The 25,813-nt window shown below is 43.6% G+C and overlaps 1 protein-coding gene across 2 annotated transcripts in view; it reads left to right on the forward strand.

Moving 5' to 3' along the window:
- The window catches only part of SEMA5A (semaphorin 5A), a 307,625-nt gene that overhangs the window by 245,877 nt on the left and 35,935 nt on the right, over window positions 1-25,813 (forward strand). The window contains exons 14-15 of one of the 2 annotated variants that reach the window (XM_088023722.1): window positions 104-121; window positions 355-502. In XM_088023722.1, the coding sequence (XP_087879848.1) occupies window positions 104-121; window positions 355-502 (166 nt within the window). The remainder of the gene's footprint in view (window positions 1-103; window positions 122-354; window positions 503-25,813) is intronic. The other variant, XM_028122663.2, reaches the window with a different exon arrangement.

Here is a 25,813-nt window from a genome sequence, read left to right on the forward strand (position 1 = left end):
AGAAGATAAATGCCCTACCTAGATACTCTCTCTGTGTTCTCATTTTTGGGTGTCTGTTTGAAGGGTTTTGTTTTGTTTGTTTCTCCTCTGATTGGCTGCACAGGAAACTCCATCCTGCATTGTGAGTTTAGCGTTTCCTTCGTTGTGTCCCACGCATCCCATTGTCTGTGCCCTCACAGCATGGCCAGCACCACATCTGCCCCCGTTACCGTGCCACCACTCCGCACTCACAGAGCCCCTCCACGTGGAGCATGCCCATGTGTTCAACATCGGTGCAGGGACGGACCGTGGAAAGGTCTGTGGCTTCATGTTGCCCTGAACAGTTTCCTTTTCCTCTTGGTTTCCCCATCACAGATACTGCAACGAGCATTTGCTGTGTCCCCCGCACATGTTCTGGACAGGCTGGGGTCCTTGGGAACGGTGCACAGCCCAGTGTGGGGGTGGTATTCAAGCTCGCCGCAGGACCTGCGAGAATGGACCTGACTGCGTGGGCTGTAATGTGGTGAGTATGAAGTTTGTTGTTCCCAGCCCATGACCTAGAGCTGGGTGTCCCGAGCCGGCACACACTGGGTGTTCTGCACACACTTGACACACTGCAAGCATTAGGTATTCTGCAAACACCACATGCTCTGTAACTGTGACACGTCTAGACACTGGGTGCTCTGCACATGCTTGATACACCACAAACATTAGGTGTTCTGCAAACACCACTAGGTGTTCTGCAAACACTGCACGCTCTGTAAACATGACATGTCTAGACACTGGATGCTCTGTACACAGTAGATGCTCTACAGATACGACATGCTCTCACACACCAGATATTCTGCAAACATTAGATTTTCAACAGGCACTAGATGCTCTACAAACGCAAAATGCTCTGTAAACATGACATCCCTAGGCACAAGATACTCTGCATGCAGTATGTGCTGTAAATCATGTAAGTTTCTCTAGTTAATGAGAATATTTGGAGGAAACACTGGAAGTTCATAGTAGCTTGGAGGCTTCTTGAATTAAATATTCACTTCTGGGATAAATTGCCCCTGGAGTTTTTCAGTTCTGATTTGTGAGCTACGACAAAAGCTTCAATCTGCTTGCCTCTGATCACTGTATTTGATTTGGGAAAATGGTATATAAGGTCTCCACACTGAACCACGCTAAGGTACAGAATGCGGAACGAACCTGAAACACGCTGAGGATTGAGAAACTTTATGGAGCTGTAGTCAGAGCACACTGGGGCCAATTCAGAGAGAATCAAAGACAACGTATAGTTTTGTTTTTCGTCTGCCTTAGCAGGTCATATTTCTTTTGACACTCTAAATCCTCAAATAAAATTCCATTTGTGCAAGCACCTTTCCAAAGGCCCACTGTTGCTCTTCCTGCGCCACCTGTGAGAATGACTGAGTGCCGAAGGGTGCTGGGCTTTCACCTGGTTCAGCTTCCCCGGCTGGCGCTGCGGAGTGCACGCGGTGGGTGGGTGTGTGCTGGGGGAGACGTTCTGCATGGGAAGGTCTGGCTTGGCATCCTTTCTCCCTCACCTTTCCAGTCATTCCTTATATCATTTTCATAACCTTGGCCCATGAGGCTGAGCGATGTTTTTATGCTGCAGTAAAGCTTGGTTTTGCGACATGCACAACCACACACTCCAGATAGCCATGGAAAATTCAGAGAGAGGAAGAAGGTGTGGGCATTTTTGTCAGATACGCCCAACCCAAGGAGATTTCTGTTACTGGGATTTGCAATTAGATTCCTTCCCCTTCGCACTGGCAAATATTGCTGTAGCTTTAATAGAAGCTCTTATTGGTTCTAGGAGCACTTCTTTCCAGGTTGGCGTGAACTGAATTTTGGCCATGAAGAATCTTAGTGCCAGTTTAGAATGATGTATATATTGATATTTCAGAGGCTGAAACTTATTAAAATGTGCAGGGTAAATCCGTGAACACTCAGTTGCTCTAGGAAAACAGTTCAAAGGGGGTAGCTTTATTCTTTGCTGAAATACATCATTTCCTGCTTCTGGTGGCTCAGCGTCAGAGACGGGGCTCCCCACTCACGTATCAGGCTTTGTCTCGTCAGCTCGGAATCCGCAGGGATGGATGACGTGAGTGGATCTTGCGCTTTAGTTTCTAAAACTTTTCAGTACAAAGAACTCAGAAAACATTTCAGGTAATTCATTTTGTTATTACAAATTGACTTCAATAATTATATTTATAAACAGTTTAATGAAAGAACGAGTTGTGTGAGGCAAAGTATAGCAGATCTCCTATGTAGTCACTGGAATGTGTGTGTGTGTGTGTGTGTGTGTGTGTGTGTGTGAGATACATCGGGTTATAAACGTAAAAATTGAATGTCTTCCTAAAGTATTAATGTGTTATTGCTTTGTGTCCAAATTTACAGAACTGTGTTTTATGAAACAAATGTAACATCAGTTTTCAAATGCAGAAAAATGTCGTGCATTTCTCCAATGAGCCTAATGTCAGTTCTTAGGTATTTTAGGTTTTCTTGGGGTTGTTTGTTTTTTCTTCTTGACCATGTACTTCCAAGAAGGTATCACTGTGGTATAATGGAGCAGTCCGTTTGTTTTTTTTTAAGATTTTATTTATTTATTTGAGAGAGAGAGAGAACAGAGAGGGAGAGTAAGAAGGCGAAGCAGATGGAACCAGAAGAGACCCCGAATAGCCAGAGGAATGTTGAAAAAAGAAAAGCAAAGCTGGCGGCATCACAATTCCGGACTTCCAGCTCTATTACAAAGCTGTCATCATCAAGACAGTATGGTACTGGCACAAAAACAGACACATCGATCAGTGGAACAGAATAGAGAGCCCAGAAATGGACCCTCAACTCTATGGTCAACTAATCTTCGACAAAGCAGGAAAGAATGTCCAATGGAAAAAAGACCGTCTCTTCAACAAATGGTGTTGGGAAAATTGGACAGCCACATGCAGAAGAATGAAACTGGACCATTTCCTTACACCACACACAAAAGTAGACTCCAAATGGTTGAAAGACCTAAATGTGAGACAGGAGTCCATCCAAATCCTAAAGGAGAACACAGGCAGCAACCTCTTCGACCTCAGCCGCAGCAACTTCTTCCTAGAAACATCGCCAAAGGCAAGGGAAGCAAGGGCAAAAATGAACTCTTGGGATTTCATCAAAATAAAAAGCTTTTGCACAGCAAAAGAAACAGTCCACAAAACCAAAAGACAACCGACGGAATGGGAGAAAATATTTGCAAATGACATATCAGATAAAGGGCTAGTATCCAAAATCTATAAAGAACTTACCAAACTCAACACCCAAAGAACAAATAATCCAATCAAGAAATGGGCAGACGACATGAACAGACAATTTTCCAAAGAAGACATCCAAATGGCCAACAGACACATGAAAAAGTGCTCCACATCGCTCGGCATCAGGGAAATCCAAATCAAAACCTCCATGAGATACCACCTCACACCAGTCAGAATGGCTAAAATTAACAAGTCAGGAAACGACACATTTTGGCGGGAATGCGGAGAAAGGGGAACCCTCCTACACGGTTGATGGGAATGCAAGCTGGTGCAACCACTCTGGGAACAGTATGGAGGTTCCTCAAAAAGTTGAAAATAGAGCAATCATACGGTCCAGCAATTGCACTACTGGGTATTTACCCCAAAGATACCAATGTAGGGATCCGAAGGGGTACGTGCACCCCAATGTTTATAGCAGCAATGTCCACAATAGCCAAACTGTGGAAAGAGCCAAGATGTCCATCGACAGATGAATGGCTAAAGAAGAGGTGGTATATATACACAATGGAATATTATGCAGCCATCAAAAGGAATGAGATCTTGGCATTTGCAACGACGTGGATGGAACTGGAGGGTGTTACGCTGAGTGAAATAAGTCAATCAGAGAAAGACATGCATCATATGACCTCACTGATATGAGGAATTCTTAATCTCAGGAAACAAACTGAGGGTTGCTGGAGTGGTGGGGGGTGGGAGGGAGGGGGCGGCTGGGTGAGAGACATTGGGGAGGGTACGTGCTATGGTGAGCGCTGTGAATTGTGCAAGACTGTTGAATCACAGATCTGTACTTCTGAAACAAATAATGCAATATATGTTAAGAAAAAAAAAAGATAGCAGGAGGGGAAGAATGAAGGGGAGTAAATCGGAGGGGGAGATGAACCATGAGAGATGATGGACTCTGAAAAACAAACTGAGGGTTCTAGAGGGGAGGGGTTGGGGGAATGGGTTAGCCCGGTGATGGGTATTAAAGAGGGCATGTTCTGCATGGAGCACTGGGTGTTATGCACAAACAATGAATCATGGAACACTCCATCAAAAACTAATGATGTAATGTATGGTGATCAACATACCAATAAAAAAATTTAAAGAGAAAAAAAAAAGGAAGAGAAGCAGATTCCCTGCTGAGCAGAGAGCCCGATGCGGGGCTCCATCCCAAGACCCTGAGATCATGACCCGAGCCAAAGATAGACTTAACCAACTGAGCCACTCAGGTGCTCAAGCAGTCTGCTCTTTTATGATAGAAACACAACATTTATTTTTTTTCTCCTATGGCTTTTCCCTCTTACTGCAGTTCCTGTCTCTTTGAAGGCACTGGTGCCAACTGAGCAACAGAAACAGGATGAAGGACGGGCTTGGCTTTGTTGGATTACTGAGAAAATGTATCCCATCAGTTAAATCCCTGAGTTTATTTTAAAATGATAGCTACTTAAAGGAACATGCTGATTATCAGATTCTCGCTACAGTTTATAAATCTTGAGGCACAAAGTCGGTTCATTTTTTATGGAGGTCTTCTATAAGTTAATAGCTGTTAAGCATAGGTAACATTTTGATTTGGAAGTCATGAAGTTGATTATCCACTTGCCAATATCTATATGGATGACGAGTCAGGTGGCATTTCTGAATCAGTCTTCTCCCCCAAGAAGGGGACAACAGTCCCTTCCCCCCACAGGGCAACTGTGAGTATCAAAGGTGGTGATGTCTGTGGGGTTCTGTGCTTTCCTTCTCACCCGTGTTCCTGTTTGTTACTCCTGGACTCCAGCTGCTTCACCAAGTTCAAGCTTACTGGAAATGGCCGTATGCTACTGAAATGTTATTTACACAGCAAAAGACATGTTTTTGGAAATGATAAGAACTTGAATTTCCTGAGGACTATAGCAGTTTATAGAAGAAGAGTTGATTTCAAGTTCAAGTATGAAGAAGATATAAAAGACGAGAATCTTTTCTCGCTCCACCATGTTGAAATTGAAATACTACAAAGAGATTTCCCAAGTGTCACCTGTGAAATTCTTATGTTCTTGTCTTGTCTTCGAATAAATCTCTAAGCCTTTATTTAAATCTCAATAAGAAGTTGAGTTCAGACAAGTAAAGAGCTCTCTTTGAAAGCTATTATCTTTTTCCTTGAAAACCTGCTCTTAAAATTCCAAATGTTGACATTTCTTCAAGATCTTGATTTCAGTTCCATTGGATAAACATGCAGAAATGGGCTTGCTGGATCATATGGTAGTTACATTTTTACCTTTTTGAGGAACTTTGATACTGTTTTCCATAGCAGCTGCACCATTTTGCATCCCACCCATGACATGCCAGGGCTCTAATCCCTCCACATCCAAAAGAACCGAAATCAGGATCTTGAAGAGATATCTGTACTCCCATGTTCAGTGCTGCGCTATTCACAGGAGTCAGGTGTGGTAACAGTCTAAATGTCCATTAACAGATGAGTGGATAAAGAAAATGTGGTGTGTACAGACAATCGAATACTATTCAGCATTTACAAGGAGTTTGCACGGTGTGCAAAACTCAGACGAATCTTGAGGACGTCATGCTACATGAACTTGGGCAGACACAGAAAGACAAACATGACACGTACATGAGGTATCTAAAATCATGAAATTCATAGACTCAGAGAGGGGCCCGGTGGTGTAATCAAGGAGCTCCCCAGGGGCTGGGGGGGAGGGAAACAGGGAGTTCCTGATCAAGGAGCACAAAGTTCCGGTAAAGTGATATGAACAAGTTCTAGAGGTCTGCTTGTACAACATTGTACCTTCAGTATCATACACTTAAAATCTGGGGGGTAGACTTCATGTTAAATATTCTTACTGTAGCAAAGTAAGATAGAATAAAATAATAAAGTTCGGGGGGAAAAGTTCCGAACGTTGAAGGCTTGGTGGCTGCAGAGCCTTAGGTTGTTTGGGGAGCTGGTTGACACAGTGGAGACCTGGATCTTGTGTAGCCATTAGTTGTGTGAGCCTGGGGCCCACCACAGTCCCGAACCTCTGTCTTCCTTGGTGCGGTTTGAGGCCGAGCCAGCTAGTGTCCAAGCGCCCAGGGCCCTGACATTGCCGATCCTCTGATCCTGGTGTCTCTTCTCTGGACCTTGGGGGCACAGGTATCCAGGTGACTAAGTGACCACTTGCAGCAACTGTCACTCCCTGGGGCTTGAGTCCTTGGCTAAGTTTGTAATGAGACTCTTGATGACACGTCAGGACACTTAAGGGACAGATGTTTCCTCTCTGCTTCCAAGTAAGCTTCTCTAGAGCCAGAGGGCTGCTGGGCTTCTCTGGACCTCACCACTCCTCCAGCACATCCCCGCACGCACACAACCTCACCGAGCAGTGAGGGAGCGCGGGGGGCGGGGAGGGGTAGAGAGAGCTGGAGCCTCTGAGTCACTGGGACACCACAGGTGCTCTTCCACCTTTTCCATCCATGTCCCCGACTGAAATAGGCATGAACACCCAGCGGCTGGGGTGATTACGCGTAGTCTCGCCCAGTGGCAAATCTAACACAAGCATTCATAAAATAGAAATTATCATCACCATCATTATTGGCATCCATGAACAGCTTCTGGGGGAAAATGTCCTGCTCTTGAATAATGTAACAGCAGACACACTACCATTTTATATTTTATTATATTTTAGATTACCTCAATATTAGGTACTAATATATGGATGTTATCGCTATTTTACATTAAATATAATGTTACTATTATTTTTTTAAGATTTTGTTTATTTATTTGAGAGAAAGAGCACACGAGTGAGAGAGCACAAGCAGGGGGAGCTGCAGAGGGAGAGGGAGAAGCAGGCTCCCCGCGGAACAGGGAGCCCGATGTGGGGCTCGATCCCAGGACCCTGGGATCCCGACCTGAGAGGAAATCAAGAGTCCACTGCTTAACAGACTGAGCCACCAGGTGCCCTGGTTGTCCTTCATTTCTAACCTGTTTGATACTATCTAGTAACCATAGTGATAATTATTATATCAGTTCTTATAAATCCTAACTTACTGAGTAACGTCAGATGAATTATTGAAGTGAAATTACAATTAAACGTACCGGAGCTACTGTTTAGTCATGTTATGATAGACTGACATCTTGTGTTACATAATAAAATGCGCACAGTAACCCTGGCTGGTGGAGGAGAGAAATCAGGAGAAATGAAGGTATTGAATCCATAGCCGCCAAGAGCCGGGTGCATTGTTTGTCTTTGGTTCTGTGACAACAACTCTGGGAATGTGACTTTACTAACGTTTATGGATGTGGGAAGTGAGACAGCCTGGGTAGGTAGCCTGCCCGAGGGTCCCAAGTCTGTCTGCAGAGGAGCAGGGCCCCTGGGAGAAGTTGTCACCATTACGGTCCCTTCACCTTCGCTTTCCCCCTGTGAGAAATCAGCGGAGGGAGACAGTGTCTGTGGGCCTTTTGCTACCAGGCTTTGAGCCTACATCCGGTCAGTGCCCTGACAAGTCAAAGTGATAATAATTTAATTTAAAATAGCCAGATCACATTAGAATAGCCATTTGGGGGCTAACGATCTTTGGCCTGTTTTTGTTTCGTTTTTAACCTTTACTGGATAATACCTAGTAACCATAGTGATAATTGATAAATCAAGTCCTTATAAATCCTAGCTGACTGCGTAATGTCTGATGAAATACTGAAATGAAATTATAACAAAGCACACTGGGGTTGTTACTTAGGCAGGTTATGATAGGCTGGCATTCTGTGTTATGTAATAAAATAAGGAACTTTTATTGAGCATCTACTGCATACTGTAAACTACACTCAGCAATTAAAGCCTGTTATGTTTATTCTCCCTGTATTCCTGCTAGGCAGTTTGCATTAGTACCTCACTTGGAAAACTCAACTTGAGAAAGATTAATGAACCTGTCTAATAGCAAATGGCTGGTGGGTGACTGGGCCAGCATCTTGAGAACTAACTCACTAGCACACATTGAACTAAATGACATGACTCCGTTTGCCTCATTTCTTTGCTGGATGTTCCATAATAAATGACAGGACTTTATTTTTCTTTCCTTTTACTGAGTACAAAGTGTATCTTATTTTTTTTTTAAAGATTTATTTATTTATTTTGAGAGAGTGAGAATGAGAGAGAGAGAGAGAGAGTACATGAGAGGGGGGAGGGTTAGAGGGAGAAGCAGGCTCCTCGCTGAGCAGGGAGCCCGATGCGGGACTCGATCCCGGGACTCCAGGATCATGACCTGAGCCGAAGGCAGTCGCTTAACCAACTGAGCCACCCAGGCGCCCGAGTACAAAGTGTATCTTAAAAGAAAGAGGAGCTTTTGTCCTTCTGTATACTTCTCTGTCCATTAGCACCCTTGATTTTCAGAAGACTGTGATCATGTTCTTTCAGCCAACCATGAGCGCACCAGGAGGAGATTCTCGTGACCATGGACATTAACTGAAGATAAATGCAGAACACAAGTCTTAATTCTATGTTTTGGCTGCAAATTACAACACATGAAAGGAAGAAAGACAGAATGATGTTATGTTCTGTAAATGGAAATGCTCCCCAAATTAATGTAACTCAGACTTCCTCAAAGGTTTCAGCAGACGTGTGAAAGAACAGAATACAACAAGGATAATTCAAAGCCAGGAATAGACATCGCGCTGCCAGCCCTGTATTTATTACTGAAATGTCACACAAAGTGTAAAACAGTTCACCCAACGCTGTGATTTCTGCTCTCAACAGGAAGCATAGGAGAGTATCTGTTTCCTAGAAACAAAAGAAGCAGCCTACAGAAGACCCTGAAAGGTCAAGAAGAAAGACATTAAGATCAATACACCCTGTCAAAGGGATTCTGCGAAGGTTAATCAGCGTTGACAGAATATAGTGGAAATTGTTTGGGTCAAATAAAGGCAATATAGATAAATTCAGGAGCAAGCGAAACCTGGCAATTGGAAGTTTATTTTTTTAAAAGATTTTTATTTATTTGAGAGAGAGAGAGAGTGGGAGATCATGAGCAGGGGGGAGGGGTAGAGGGAGAAGCAGGCTCCCAGAGGAGCAGGGAGCCTGATGCGGGACTCGATCCCAGGACCCCGGGATCATGGCCTGAGCTGAAGGCAGACGCTTCACTAACTGAGCCACTCAGGTGCCCAGGAAGTGTAAATAGGTTGTTACAGATGAAAATAATAGCACTGTCACAAAATACCTCAGTTTTGTGTAGCACATTGGAGTTTGCAAAATTTTGAGAAACGCCATCTCACACATTCCTGATTTTCCAAATGGGAAAACCAGGGTCCCGAGAAGACGATTTTGGCATCCGGAGCCCTGCTGCTGGCAGAGCAAGACCCCGCTCCAGGTCTGCTCAGCACTGAGGTGCTGGAAAGGTCCGGATGCTGCCTGGCCTCCTCAGAAAATCCTGGGGCAAGAACTGCGAGATTAACCGACAGAAGTTAATCTCCGCCCCCCCAAAACTGGATAGATTCAAAGACACTTAGCAGAACGACTCGTTTCCTTTTCTCCTGGATTAATACAGTGATCTCTGGCACCCCATTTCTTTCTTTTTTTTTTTTCTTTTAAAGATTTTATTTATTTATTCATGAGAGACAGAGAGAGAGAGGCAGAGGGAGAAGCAGGCTCCCCAAGGAGCAGGGAGCCCAATGCGGGACTTGATTCCAGGACGCTGGGATCATGACCTGAGCCGAAGGCAGATGCTTAACCATCTGAGCCACCCAGGCGCCCACCCCATTTATTTCTTAGTGCTAAACCATCTGCAAGAGACCCTCCGCCTCCTCGCGATGGCACCTGCTTCCAATCAGCTGGGCAGCTGGCCCCTCCTCTGCTTACGACAGAGAAGAAACGTGAAGTCGGGGGGACGAAAGTGCTTGAGCATACACAAGTTGTTTTTAGCTTCTTCTTGTTAGTTTGTGGTTGTTCATTTCCTTTGCGCTCACAGGTGGTTTGAACAGTGGTTATCCGGAGATCCATGGTCCTGCCGTGGAGGACAGGTACACGTTTATGAGGAGGGCATCAGAGGTTTTCCCTTTGTTCTGTTATTTTTGTTTCCTCTGTTCTTTGCGTGCCGTGTATGCCCAGCACAGGTGAGGCTGCGGGTAAAGCGTTACTTCACTTTGGGCCGAGATCCATTTCCGTACATTTATTTGCTGATGCCGACCGTGCCCATCACAGGCACTGACCTCTCGCCTGGGTTCCCTGCACGGGCTGCTTATCGAGAAGTCTGGAAGCTTACTTTAATGAGCCAGTTGTCCCTTCTACAAGATATAACTAGTTTAGATACAACTAGTTTAGATGCAACTAGTTTTGTGCATTGTTTATGAAAATACCAATTCGTAGTTCTAAAAAACCCAATTTTTTAAAAGACTTTATTTACTTATTTGTCAGAGAGAGCACGCACAAGCAGGGGGAGCAGCAGGCAGAGGGAGAAGCAGGCTCCCCGCTGAGCAAGGAGCCCGTTGCGGGGCTCCATCCTGGGACCCTGGGATCATGACCTGAGCCGAAGGCAGACGCTTCACTGACTGGGCCACCCAGGCGTCCCAGAAAACCTAATTTTCTTATATAAAATGTAATAGATGAAATTAGGTAGAATCAAATACTTGATGCTAACTCAATTGAAAGCATATAGAACTTCTATAGAGAAAAATAGTATTTTTTGTCATCACTACTATAATTAATGCAGGCCAGGAATTGTTTAGAAAACTTCTTAGGGATTTTATTATTTATTCCTGCCAGTGAACCAAGGATGTGGCATTATTATTAGAATAACCATTTTATAGGCGTGGAAACATGACACACAGATGTGGTGGCCCAGCTCATTCGAGGGGGCGGCCAAACTCAAGGCCAGGCATTTGTACTGATGGCCTATGTGTTTCCAGCTACATTTGGTAGCCTTATCTATATTTGAAAAATAATTTCAAAGGGTAAAGTTTAAAAGGCTGCAGTTTTCCTGATGTCACATGTGCTTATGGAAATGTGCTTAGGGAAATCTGTTTTGCCCAACTGAATATGATCCACAACCAATTTGATAAAGTGAATCATTCAAGATAAACGCTGAAAAGAGGCAATCAGTTATCACTTATTGAGAACAAGAGATGACCCTTAGTGGCTTCTTAGAGTGCATGTAATTGAAGGGCCAGAGGGACTAGAAGATTCTTGGGGGAAGCCTAGGTATCCAGATGCTTCTGGGAGGGGCACCCGCCAATACCTGTCCTCCAAAACCTCTATATACAGTTGTGCAGGTTGTGTACTGCATAAATCTGAGGGGTGTTGAAGATCATCTAAATGTGAGTAGTACCCCTACAGAAGGACAGTGCACAGCCTGGGTACAATATGAGCTCCATCTAAAATAGAGCTTGATCACGTAGTCTTTCCTGGAGCTGAATCTACGGCAGCAACTGAGACAGATGAGGAGAGCAAGGCAGGGAAGGAGAAAAAGCTGGCTACTGCTGTGAACAGCAGGGCAGATACCCTCCAGGATGGCTGAGAAGCCTGTGGAATGGGCTGTCATAAGTGCCGGGCCTCATGGGCTCCACTTCGTTGAGGGATGCTCCTGGCTGCATAGTCCCCGGGGGGCTCAGAGGAGACCCTAAGGGGAGAGTCACAGAAAGTGAGACCTGTGCGCCTGGGAGACGTGACTGGCACGCAGCTCCCTGCACCACGCCTACGGCTGGTATCAAGGGGTGGGGGCTGCAGTGTGGGGCCCCCAAGGCACTTGCTGCACCTGGCTTTGTGAACCCAAATCCTGAGCACACCAGAACAGGCTCATGAGCACGGGAATTCTAAAGCCGCCGTCCTGTAATTGGAGCTCAGCCCTGCCTTCTAGGGTCCCGTGGACTCCCAAACTCCCCAGCCATCAGATGGCTGTAGATGCTTATTACTGGGCAGATTGCACTTTGTTTTCCCTCAGACGTTTTTATCTAGCTCAGTGGTTCTCATCATGTGGACCAGTTCTTCCCCTTGGAAGAGCTGTTAGGGGATCTTGGGAAAGGTCTCTCTATTCCGTCAATAAGAGATGCAGGAAGGGAGGTTTCTTTTCCTCCTCCGGATACTGCTATGTCAGCGGGTGACAGCTAGAAGGCTGCTCTCCAGCTGCTGACAGCCTGAGGGGTCACCAGGTTGGGGCTGAGGGAAGACGCTAGCACAGCAGAGAGGCAGAGCTGGGGCGCCTGGCTGCCTGGGGCGCCCCCTTGCTAGGGACTCTCTGTTATGTGACATCCAAGGTCCCCATGACTTTTGCTGGTTTGAGTCAAAACCATCTTAACTGCTATGCCTGCCCCCGCCCCTCCTCCTCCTCCTCCTCAGAAGGCCCTGGAATCCCAGATCCTCAAGGATGGAGAGGGGGTGAGCACCACCCCCAAGATTTCTCACTCCTGTCCTATCTCTGGAAGCTGCCTCTTAAAACCACTTCACAACTGATATTAAAAGGCGTGCTCTTTCTTGATTGTTGTATTTGTTACAGGTGGTCTGGAATTTTCCTGTGATCCACATGAGCTCCACAAAATCTCCACAAATGATCTTGACCTTCATGAAGAAGGTCACAGCGTGAACTCTGCTACCATACCATGCTTGTAAAATGCCCTCACTTGTATTTACAGATACTCGTCCACAGAGAGGTGACTGTTCTCCCTAGCTGAAACTTGATATTGCACCTTCATTAGCATGGGAGTGCAAAAATTACTTTCTTTTGTTAAGAGCTCTCTCCATGAAGGACTTGCAAATGGGAAAGAGTGTCAGAATAAAAATGCCATATTTTGTTAAGAGAGACGTGAGCATTTTGAAGAAGTTAGTATCAGTACACAAAATCAGGTGGCATGCTGGGTTGGCCACAGAAGTGTTAAGTTTGCTGAAATGTAGCACTGCGAGTTCAGTGATCAAGTTTAAGAATGGGTCATGACACAGATGGGGAGAAAAGAAAAATGGTGGATGCTAGGAATTAATCCATCAAAAGTCTGCCTCTAGGACATATGAATTATAATTTACAGTCTCTGGAAATTGCAGTTGGTATGGAGATCTGGAGTATTTCACAAAAATGTTTTATTTATAGTGTTGGAAGACTCTGTCGCACAGATTTCTTTGATTTTACAAAAAAAAAAATACCAGGTTTGTTCCTGCTTATTAATAATTCAAATGCAGTGATTGCAAAGTTAATTGAAAGGAGAAGCTTCTTGAAGAGGGGTTTTCTGCTGTAAAAGTGACTTAGGTGAGACACACACAGATTTTTTTTTTTCTTTACAGTTTACCAATAAATTCCATGATAAAGATTTTCCAATACCTGACATTGAAACATCTACAATTTATTTGTGGAAACACAGTAACTGAGTAAGTGTTCTCAGTCATAAAAATTTCCACTTAGTGGCCATGAGTCTAAAAATCTTTCTAGGCCTGCGTGAATATACACAGAACAAACTGACTTTGGAAGGCATAACACATTCTCAGCTGTAGGAGACTCAGGTCTCTTGCCAATGGTACCAGCTCCTTAATGGCAACAAAACGTGTAGTTAAATGTGACTTTCTGAATGTTAGCCTTGGTAGAAATTCCTCGAAAACAATCAGCGAGTATCCTTTTCCGGACACATCTTTAGTCCTTGACCGCAGCCCTGCTGACACTTTTGGGCTAATCGTGGATTATCCAGAGAGAAGCCCTCTGGTGTCGCTTAGTCAGTTTGGTGTCCTTACGTGTGGTCAGTTTCCATAGCTCACCTTGTCTGCTTCTAAACGCGTCAGGCGTTTGCCCTGCAGTGAAAGAGAATGTCCTCCTGGAGTATGAGCAAGCATTGCTTGCTCATAGCTCTTAAAAAGCATCTGCATTGTCCAGCCAGATTGGCCTTTAAATGATGTGGTGTGATGCTCTCATTTGGAGGCAAGGACCTGCTGGCCTGATGGGCGGTTCGTAGCATCCAGGACGGGCTCTGGCATTGATTGGCGTCTTTGGGTACTTCCGGCTACCCTCCAGTTTGGAAAATTTGTATTTCAATGCAGACCTCTCCGCACGGGCTGGGGCTGTGAGAAGAACATTCTGCGCACCCCGCCATCCCACTCTGAGGCCTGTGGGTCTACTCAACCGACTTATGGAAGCTCTGGGGAAGGGTGGGGACCTGACCCATCGGGTGTCTCCATTACAGTGGCAGACGTCCTGCCTCAGTGGACTCACTTTTAAAACACTCCAAAATGCAGTAAATAAGCAAGCAAACAGAAACCGGGAGAGAAATTCCTTCGATCAAAGACTTTTGTCATTTACTGAATTGATAGTACTTCTCGTTGAGTGATCTTCATCTGGTTTACTCAGTTTGGCAAAGCCCTGCGTACATCACTGTCTTAATGGAGGTTTGTCTGAATGCACACTGATGTGCCAGACTTGGAGCATCTTGATTTCCGCCCCCCCCCCATTTTCATTCCACCATGACTGAATGACTATTACGCTCCTACCCCGTGCTGGACTGTGGGGACAGCAGGGGGAATAAGGGACTCATGATCCCTGCTCAAAACTTTGGAATCAGCCTTCTGTTGTGGAGCTTACCCCAAAATGGTCTCTACTAGTAGTTTGTTCATTGTCTCATTCTTGTGTTTATGGGTTCTGTTGATACCCGTGTTCACTCACAAGGATGGGGCATGTTGTAGAAATAGTTCACACATACACAAATGCCGTCTGAGGGTTTTAAAATGAGTTTTGATCCCACTATTGTCATTTGGTTTGGCTCATGGCAGGCGGTTCTTCCTCTTGGAGAAGTAACATACGTGTTTAATTATATCAACAATATGTTTTAATTTGTGTTTTGCTTAAGATTTGCATTTCCCTTTTTTTTTATTATTTCATCTGAGCGCCCTCAGTGGAATTATTAAACATGTATAATTTTGGTTGTTAAAACAATTCACATACATAATAATTTTCAAAGCAACTTGTAATTAAGTAAGGAAGGGAAGCAACAGATGTTGGAACATGAAAAAATGGTTTTAAAACATTGACTGTTTTTCCCAGATGCCATGGTTTCTTCCTTTCCAAGTGCTACCCAGTCCTAAAATGTGGAAGAACTAGAGCCCCGTTCAGAACCCTTTTATGTGAATACAAGAAAGCCCATAAGAAGGGCCTGCTACATTTAGATTTTTTTTTCCTTTTAATGGTTCTAAATAGAAATACAGGGTGATGTGTGGAAGCCTTCGAGGGTTGTCAGGAAAAAAAAACAAACAAACGTATGTATTTCGCTCTGTCGTCTCATGCTGAGCCACAAGAACATTCTTCGAACAGACAGTGTCTCTGTTTCTCTCCGAGGCATGGAGATCCGTTTGACTTGCAGAAGTCACTTTTCAAGATCCGTTTGACTTGCAGAATCTCAGGAGGCTCTGGTTTGAAAGGATGAATTGCAATAAAGGCTCCTAAAGATAGATTTGGCTCCTAGCACGCCGCATTCTTGCATGACTTTATAAAACCATGCTGTTTGAGAAAGTCCCATCCCACACACGACCACTTGGCGTCTTGCTTCTGTCATGATGTGACACATTTCCCACATGTGTTCCAGTCTGTCCTGGCCCCACGAAACTGCCCCAGTGTGAGATTATTATAGAGCAGTTTTGAAGGAACTCATCACGTGGGAGGGAGGAATGGCCGCAGCGGGCAGAAGGAAGCTGAGGAATCTACCTTATAAAATCATCCCGACTCCACATCTGTGGAACCAGAAGCATGTGAACTGCAGTCTCTCAAAAGAGGGAGAGACAAAAATAGGGCCAACAGATGGACTCCAGACATCAAGAGGAGCCCTCTGATGTTTGCCAGGCAGTTTTGGTTAGGAAGCTTATTTAATTGATTTCTTTCTCCTATCTTCGGAACTGCTAATAGCTTTCAGTGATAAGACCTCGCCATCTGTGCCTGTTATATGCGTCGTCTTTGACTTCTTTGAATTAATTCCTCTAATGGTGTAATCTCCCACGATATTGTGAATTTCTGAATAGTTTTGCATGTGGAAGGAAAGAAAACTCTCAGTGACTTCAGTCCCTGATTCGTGTCTGTCACCCCATCCTGTGTAGAATTTCCAGAGCTTTTCATCTGTAGACCTGACTGGCCAAAAATGTTGGTGATCTACTGTATGTAAAGAAGTGCATTAGGCGCTAGGGAAGATATGCAGATGCATACGATAAAATTCCTTATGTCAAAGAGCTGACTTCTGATCCTAGGAAGAAAAATACAAATCACATGGCTGGACTATAAGGAACAAGTCAGGAATGCCAATGGAACAATGAAGAAGAACCAAAGAGTCCAGGGGAGGCAGAGTTTACCCCTGGCTGGATGGGCCAAGTGCCCTGCAAGGTGTGGCCAGGATCTGGCCAAGCTGAGATGCAGTGGGAGCTTCTCTGTGAATGGGACATGCGTGAAGGGCGTGAATCAAAGGATGTGGGGAATTCTCTAGGACCTGAACGTAAGACACTGATTTGGAAAGTAAGTCGATTCATTCCTACAAGGTGGTCAATACCAGACTGAAGGTGCTCGTCACTCGACTCCCGTTAACTTGCCGTTCCTGTTTCATGATCGTAGATAGGCTAACTTTCTGGGGTTAATATTGCCACAGTACAACTCCATTACTGACTTCAAGCATTTAAGCTACATCACATTTTCAGTTATTTTTTCTTGGCAGTGAAAAAAAAATGTTGGTTTTACTAAAAAAGATAGATGCTATCTGATCTGAAATGCATACGTAATGTTGTGGATGCAAATACGTGAGGGTCTGTATGTGTGCGGTCCTTATTCTGAAATACGCTGCTTTCCCACAATCATTCCTTCAGGTTTAGCAGGTGCTTGCCCCTCAACCTAAAAAGCTTAAATTTAAGGTCAAGGTTGCCCAAAAATATGTCATATAAACTTGATTCTACTCCTGTTTAAGAGAGATCAGTCCCATCACACTAATGATGGTATGAACTAACTTGTTTTTAAACTAATAACAACAACAAGAAAGGTATTTTAAGATTTTAAAGTCAGGGACAATATCTATTTTATTCATGATTGTATCCTCAACATCCAGCAGAATGTAGGATAAGGGGGTAAATAAATCTAGTTATTAAATTCATGTATTAATTTTTTTAAAGATGGTGGCAGTTTGGGGAAATATTGTCAACATCTTTTTAAATGAAGTGATTTTTCTCACGGATTATATGGCCCTTGTCTGCTTTGCGGTTTCTTCTCAGTGTTTTACGACAACATATTTTGTGGCTGGTCATCTCTTTCATAGAGATTCTTCAAACCCCAGTGGAGTTGCCTTTACTTCACATTTAATTTTTCTTCCCATGATGTTTGCTTATGAACATTTTATTTCTTGTTTGTATTCTTAAGTTATTTCAAATTCTTTCTAATTAGCTTTACGAGGCTGCTCCAAATGAGTCGACTTTAGCACCGAAAACCAGTTCGCCTGCATTAATAGTGTATGAAGTTCATTAAAATTGGTTTTGATATTAGATTATACTTGGCAGTGACCTTCCAAGACCTTATCAGATCCCCAGAGGCAAGACATGAGTACATATAACTCATGCAGAGCACCTAATTAGAAAAGAAAATCTGAATTTACTGTTTTAAAGTGGCACAGATTTCCAATATTTGAGCTCCCTTCTGGAAATAAGAATTCCATGTACTAGTGACCCTGAGCCCTTTTTAGACCATCAGCCTGCCTTCTCATCAAATGTTGTCTCATTTCCCTGGGTGCACTCAGTACACACCAACCCACGTCTCGTCCAGCTCTGTCCGCGTAACAAGTCTTGAGTAACTGTGAGTTTGAGCCAGAACTCGGGGTGTGGGCCGGGTGGAGTGAGAATCTAGGTAGGTTGCTGTACTCAAGAGTGCTCAGCCTGGGAGGAAGGATACTAACCCAGATAGCAGTGACTTCAGGTAGAAAGCGCCATAGTTGAATCTAAGCTACAGGTGTCCAAGGAACGGAAGGAGCCCGTACGTCTCCTGTATGTGGGATGGCTTTCTTTGGAAAAGCACCCATGTCACCATTTTAGCAGAAGTCATTGGGGGTGTTTGGGGGGGGTCACTGAGACTTAGGAAAACCAGTGTTCAGCGGGACTTTGAATTTGAATAGTGTCCCCAGCAGGTAACTGGCTCTGGAGTTGGCAGAGCATCTGGTGTTTCCCTGGGGGGTGGGTGTGAGGGTGGCTCGCCTCTGGTGCAAAGTGCTATGGGGGTGCCCCCCACCATGTCCGCTGAGGAACCCTCAGCATTTACACTACACGATAGAGATTTGCCTGTGGACCCAACAGCTTTGTTGTTTTCTGCCCACTGTGAATCTCACTGAGACAAATGTGTCATTTAGCCTGCTGTCCGTTAAACTGCAAATGTAAATCCTTCTGGCCTGTTGGGATTGATAAGAGTATTTTGTAAACCACGGTTTCTGGGGCTGTTTGGGAGAAGTGATTCCGTGTGTGTGCCTTCATGAAGGGGTTTGGCAGGCTTTTACTTGGGTGCCCATATTTTATATTATCTTCTTGGGGCTTCTCATGCTCCTGCACTGTCTTGTCATCCTTCACACTCATAGATCATATTGTTCTTAGATGGGCCCCATAAGTCACAGCATAATGAGAGGAATCTGACCAAGTGAAACCCTATTTCATCCTGATATAAATTGTTAATTTTTAAAAATACTGCCATCTAATTTATACCTTTTACCTGAATCTTTGAAAAGAAAAAGTAACTGATGGATAACTTTTTTTTCCTAGCAGATACTACTTTTTGTTCCTTAGCAGAATTTGTAACCCCTTTTTGTTGCTTTTATGCTGATATTTGCATAGGGAGGCCCCTGACCAAGTGCAGCTATGAGTTTTTTTACTATAATTTAATGGGTTTGCTTCATTTGTTTGAAAGGAATCTGAATTAATCTCCAGCATAAGTACTCACGTTAAAAAAAATAGGCTTCCCACATAAATATTTATAGCAGGACTGGTATTACAAAAAAAAAAAAAAATTATAATCCTGCCACTTTGCAGGCATTTTATTTGCATCTCAGCAGAGGGTAGATATTTGATTGGTCTGGTTTTTCATTGTAAATCATGTCCTGTAACCATTTCAGGATGAAATCATTGGTGAGGCTGAAGGTAGAGAAAGCAGGGTGTCGCTTGTTTGCCTCAGTCTCCCCACCACATGACATGGGGATACTTTGTGGAAAATACCATGAGATTCCAAGCTCCCAGTTGCAGACGCCCTGTCTCCGTGGCTCTCCACTGCATTCTTAGCACCTTCTCAGTGCCTGGCACAAAGTAGCTGCTCAGTGAATTATGTGAAATGCATTGGCAGCATTCTGGTCAAGGGAGAACTCTTACATTTTTGGACCAGTTAGCAGAGATGAAACGGTCTCTCCAGAAGGTCCTCATATTTTTTGGAATGCATGCATAGAAGAGTCAGTTCCTCAACATTTTAAGTTTTATTTGTGCTTCTCACCCCCAGTTCAACATCCGGGTGCCTTTTCTCATGGCCACATCTCTGAGTAGAGGAAAGGCATTGGAAGTTACAGTAGCGCTAGCTCACAGATGGCGGGATTTTGAGCACAGACAGAGGGGCAGGGCTGTTTCAAAGCAAGAACTAATATAGCGAGTTTTCTCAAGATAATATGTCCAGTGGTTGGGCCGCTTGGTAAATGGTATTGGCTCTGAGGGTTAGAAATGGTTGAGAGCCTAGAGCCCTATTCACCTGTAGGGTGCCTTTGTGTGAATTTGGGGTGTGTGTGTGTGTGTGAGTGTGTGTGTGTGTGTGTGTGTTTTAAGATTTTGTATTTATTTGACAGAGAGAGAGAGGGAAGGAGGGAGGGAGAGAGAGAGCACAAGCTGGAGGAGCAACAGACAGAGGGAGAGGAAGAAACAAGACTCCATGCTGAGCAGGGAGCCCGATCCCAGGACTCTGGGATCATGACCTGAGCCCAAGGCAGACGCTTCACTGAGTGGGCCACCCAGGCGACCCCCTCCCCCACACCCTTTGTGTGAATTTGAACAAGTTTCCCCTTCCGGGGGTCACAGCACCACAGGCTCGGGTTTGGGCCAGCAGACAGTATGTTTTTATAGAAAGAACAGTGCCTCTTCCTCTGAGTACAGACAGCCCCATGCCAAGGCTCATGGCTTAGGAGAAGATGCAGGCAGAATTTCAGCCCTCCTATGCCCCCTCTGCCAGGATCTTCCTTTGTGCAGTAGGCATATTGTACCATCTTGTACAATGTCATCAGGCTTTAAGTATAAATATAAATTATACTCTTAAAAATATTTACATTTCGGGGCGCCTGGGTGGCTCAGTTGGTTAAGCGACTGCCTTCGGCTCGGGTCATGATCCTGGAGTCCCGGGATCGAGTCCCACATCAGGCTCCCTGCTCGGCGGGAAGTCTGCTTCTCTTTCTGACCCTCTTCCCTCTCGTGCTATCTCTCATTCTCTCTCTCTCAGATAAATAAAAAAAAAAAAAAATATTTACATTTCACTTATATTCAGATGTTCATACTCATGATTTGAAATGACAGTGATCAAGTGGAGAATCTAGTAAATAAGACATTTTATATTGAGATTAATGGAGAAAGAATGTTAAAACCATTTCCGTAGATGCAGAATAAATGTTTGATAAAATGCGACACCCATTCATAATGGTTCAAATAAAAGTCAACACAGCGTGGATGAGAGCTTCTTTAACCTTCAAGGATAACTGTAACCTGAAGGATGCCTCTTAAAACACTATAGCAGACATCATCATGCTATGTGGTGAAAGATTAGAAGCTGTTCCATTAAGGTCAAGAAAAAGCTAAGGATTCCTGCCAGCTCTGCTAATGTTCAGTGTCGTGCTGGAGATCACAGCCAATTCAACACAACAAGGCAAAAAAATTAAGATTTGTAAGGTCAGGGATAGAAAGACTGAATCCCAAGGATGCCTGCCAGCTCTTTTACCTGCGTCTCAAAGATCAGACGCTGTTGGTTAATGGCTGGTCATTACATAGAGGGTGACATTCACTCATTGCTGTGTTTGGCAAATGGCGCCACGCTGAACCCCTGCAGATGGTGGTGGAGTGGGGGTGCTCAGCTGGAGGGGCTCCTGGCCCCTGCCCCCCTCAAACCATAGTCACTTGATCGTTACCTGTTCATATGTTATTTATTGATTGAAAGGTTATTTAGTATTTCTGAAGATTTGGGACTCCAGCAAGGAAAAGCTATGGAAAATAATCCCGGTACTGTCTGGTGTGGTGATGTGTGGAGCCCGTTCATGCCATGTTTGCCTGAGGAAGTGTTGGCAGGTCTGACGCTGGCGGAGCACCTGCTGGGGGACAAATGGCAGGTGTCCAGTGCTGGGCGAGGACCAGGAAAACGAGAAATCGGTAGTGGTCCTCTTCACAAATCTCAGGACCCGTGCAGACAGGTCATTGCGGTTCTCTGTCCTTTGTCTGTTACTTCCTGGGATCGGGTAGAGTGGTAGCACCAAGGAGGGAGTAAGATTTTGGGGTAAATTGAGGAGAACAAGCATCTTAGAAGAAAGGCATAGGGGCCTGAAGCCACAGCGTATGTTTGTGGGTCTTCAAGACAGTGCCACGGGGCTGGGACACAGGGCATGGGGCGGAGGGCTTGGAACAACACGGTTGGCCTGAGTTTCTGAGTATCTGGAAAACTGAGGACTCTGGTTTTTACCCTTGGCTAACATGGAGCCACAAAATGTAATTAAGGCTGATCAACTCCGTGTTCTTCTAGCTGGGCACCTCGGCCCGCCCTGCAGAATCTCTTAGGCTAGAGCCCTCTTGCATACTAATTTGATTACCATTTTGTGGAATTACATATATTTTATATGTAAGTATATATTAGAGATAATAAAGAGATATTTAGGCTTCCAGCTGCCGATGTCATTCTTGCCTGCCCACATGGGTGAACAAACCTGACATCTCCCTCCCCTGCCTGAAATATTCTGTCTGAACACGAATTAGGACCTTTCATGGTGCAATAAAGCCCAATAACCTTTAATGTTCTAAAAGAAGAAAACTAAAATTATTCCTGTCATAGTGTAAGAGAAAACGTAGATGTCTACATTCACCCCAACATATCACTTATTTTTTTTTATTTTATGTACTTAATATTTGTCAGAAAATCCAGCAATTTAGAGATGCTTTAGTCATATTTTGGAAGGGCAGATATTTTATTCTGCCAAGCTATAGAACTTGTTTGCCTAAATGAATAGAAATTGAAGCAGAAAGCGGTCAATACTCCTGCTTAAATTTTGCCATGTTTCCTAGGATAGAAAAATGAATTTTAAAGCCATCCACAGTAGAGAATCCTAAATATTTTAACTGGGGCATTCTCCCTGGGCCTAAATGATGGTTTGTGTTTTCTTTTTTTACTTTTATTTTTATTTATTTATTTACAATTTTATTATGTTATGTTAGTCACCATACAGTACATCATTAGTTTTTGATGTGATGATCCACGATCCATTGTTTTCGTATAACACCCAGTGCTCCATGCAGTACGTGCCCTCCTTAATACCCATCACCGGGCTAACCCATCCCCCATCCCCCTCCCCTCTAAAACCCTGTTTGTTTCTCAGAGTCCATAGTCTCTCACGGTTCATCTCTCCCTCCGATTCCCCCCCCCCTTCATTTTTCCCTTCCTTCTCCTAATGTCCTCCCTGCTATTCCTCATGTTCCACAAATAAGTGAAACCATATGATAATTGACTTTCTCTGCTTGACTTACTGCACTTAGCATAATCTCCTCCTGTCTCACCCATGTTGATGTAAAAGTTGGGTATTCATCCTTTCTGATGGCTGAGTAATACTCCATTGTATATATGGCCCCATCATCTTTATCATTCATCTGTTGAAGGGCATCTCGGCTCTTTCCACAGTTTGGCTATTGCAGACATTGCTGCTATGAACATTGGGGTGCATCTGGCCCTTCTTTTCACTACATCTGTGTCTTTGGGGTAAATATCCAGGAATGCAATTGCTGGGTCATAGGGTAGCTCTATTTTTAATTTTCTGAGGCACCTCCACACTGTTTTCCAAGGTAGCTGTACCAATTTGCATTCCCATGTTATAGGAATTCTTAATGGCTTTGAATTTAGGGGTATCTTAGTAATTAGAACTCGCTTGCACTCTACGTCACGCTAACGTATGCTGCGTGTGATCTTCTCGGGGAGTAATCAAAACTGACTTCTTCAAAGGTGAAGCAAACTTCCGCAGTTTTGTTAGCCGAATATCTGTCAATTTAGAATGGAGTGTCTACCCATAACTGATTCAAATGCTATCTGATTTCTGTCCTGTTTAGTACAAGTTAGTTTTAGAGGGAATTGGACAGACTGGCTTTCTTTGTTCCATTCTTCTCTTTTTGCCCCAAATAAAAATATGAAGACTTCGACAGGTTCCTCTTTTTTTTTTTTTATTCTATGTACTTATATTTGTAAGAAAATCCAGCAATTTAGGGATGCTTTAGTCATATTTTGGAAGGGCAGACATTTTTATTCTGCCAAGCTATAGAATTTGTTTGCCTAAATGAATAGAAATTGAAACAGAAAGCAGTCAATACTCCTGCTTAAATTTTGCCGTGTTTCCTAGGATAGAAAAATGAATTTTAAAGCCATCCACAGTAGAGAATTCTAAATATTTTTACTGGGGCATTCTCCCTGGGCCTGAATGATGGTTTTGAATAAGAAACACCCCTTCCTTATTAAAGAAGCAACATTCTAGAATGAGAATGTTGCAACTGCATTGGTTGGTTCAGATAACTTTCAAGTAACTTCTAAATAAGTGACCTCCATCATGAGTTTTTATATTTTCATAGATAAAAGTGTGTCTCTATAGTGCCATTAATAAGGGGGAAGGGGTTTAGATGGCTAAAAACTAAGGAATGGGTATGCAACATGCATCAGGAGAAATACATACCTGCGGCTTAAAATACGGATTTGGGAGAAGTCTACCTACTTCCTGATTCAATCACCATTTTATATTTTAGGAAATTCCAGCAGTATGATTTTCTAATCGTATTTAAGCAGGTGAAAATCCACAATGTTGTCTAGTCTTTAAACGTTGATTTGGACAATTATTTTTTATAGGACACTTCCAGATTAATCACCTGTTTTATGTCATTGCCATATGTTAAGTATATTCAAGTCTAGAAGTGTTTGACTTGTAAGTTTGGTTGCAACATCTTGAATATTTAATTCCACTGCAGTCCTCCGTTGTGGGCAAGAAGCCACATCCAAACTAGTGGCCGGGAGCAAGGCCCAGTTTAGGAAGCAGGTGAGTCACAGGGATTTTGCTATCCAGCCTTGTGGCAAGGACTTTGATGTCCTCTCAAAGTCTTATGATTCTCTTGATACTTGCTCAGATAAGCTCGATCATTGCTGTCCACCCTGTCACAGAGAGGGAGGTAGAGAGAGGCCCATGAGAAGTGGGGCATAGAAAGTAGCAGAATTGTGGCCTAAAACTTAGGTTATAGGTAAGAAAAACAAACAAAATATAAGCAGATGTGAGAAATGTTTCTAGGCTATGGTAAAAATAAATATATTCTACTGTATCAATAGTATTGTCAGTAATAAGTAAATTTAACTATAACCCCAAGAAATCACTAAGCCCTTAAATTAAGGTCTGAGAGACAAGGTTATAAATCTTAGAAATAAATCTATCAATAGCGATCATAGACAAATTATTGTTTTATGATGTTGTCACTCCATTTAGACAGAATATTCCCTTTTGTGATAATTTAGTTGGGAAGGACCAAATTAAAGCCATTGTATGTTTATATTACTGCACTAGGCTGGTGATTCTAGCAGGAAAGGACAAAGCCTTTATCCTCAGATGGGAAATGCATCTGTTTTGCTGAGAGACTGGGGGGCTTCTTGTTAATATCGCTCCCAGCTTTGGGAGGAAAGAATGATGATGGAAGACAGGGAGCCCATCCAGACCTGGGGTCTTGGAATGAAAGTGGCCATCACCTGTGACCACATGCCCTTGGCACGCCCTCCTAGTACTTTTCTCTTTTCATTACGATTATTGCAGGGACCCTGTGCATATATTTTAAACATTTATAAAACTGAGGCACAAAATCTTTTACTGCATTAAGAAAAAAAATAAGGATAAATACACCATATTTTGACAGCTTATATTTTAACTATTGGATCTTTTTATTTTGTGTGATCAAGACTTTAAACTTTTCTTCAGGCAGCTAAGATTGCATTTAGGTTTTCATTTTGTTTTGTATTAGCAGTGACATTCTACTATTAGGGCATGGATAATTTAGCCAGAATTGGTTGCTCAAGGCAACTAAAGCCTGAGTGTGTCCCTCGTCTGGTGCCGTGATTGTGGAGACAGCACTCCTTGGTATAGAACTGGTCGGTCAGACACAGAATCCCAGGTTGAGTGGCCCATGGGACTGGCCATAATGCAGTTAGTTACTAGGTGCTCGTATTATTTCAAATTAGTTTCCTCTGCATCTTAACTCCCATAGCGCGTAGTGGGTGTGGGCTTATACTTTTGCAGGTGTCTCCCTTGGACTTCCCCTGCTTGTTCCAGCAGTAACATCTAAAATCATAAAGCTGTAGCTTAGCATCTTGTACATGGCATAAATGTTCCAATAGCAATT

This window comes from Eumetopias jubatus, unplaced genomic scaffold (assembly GCF_037043125.1).
Source record: "Eumetopias jubatus isolate StellerSeaLion01/CBP00866 unplaced genomic scaffold, mEumJub1_p1.0 scaffold_5, whole genome shotgun sequence".
Lineage (NCBI taxonomy): Eukaryota > Metazoa > Chordata > Mammalia > Carnivora > Otariidae > Eumetopias > Eumetopias jubatus.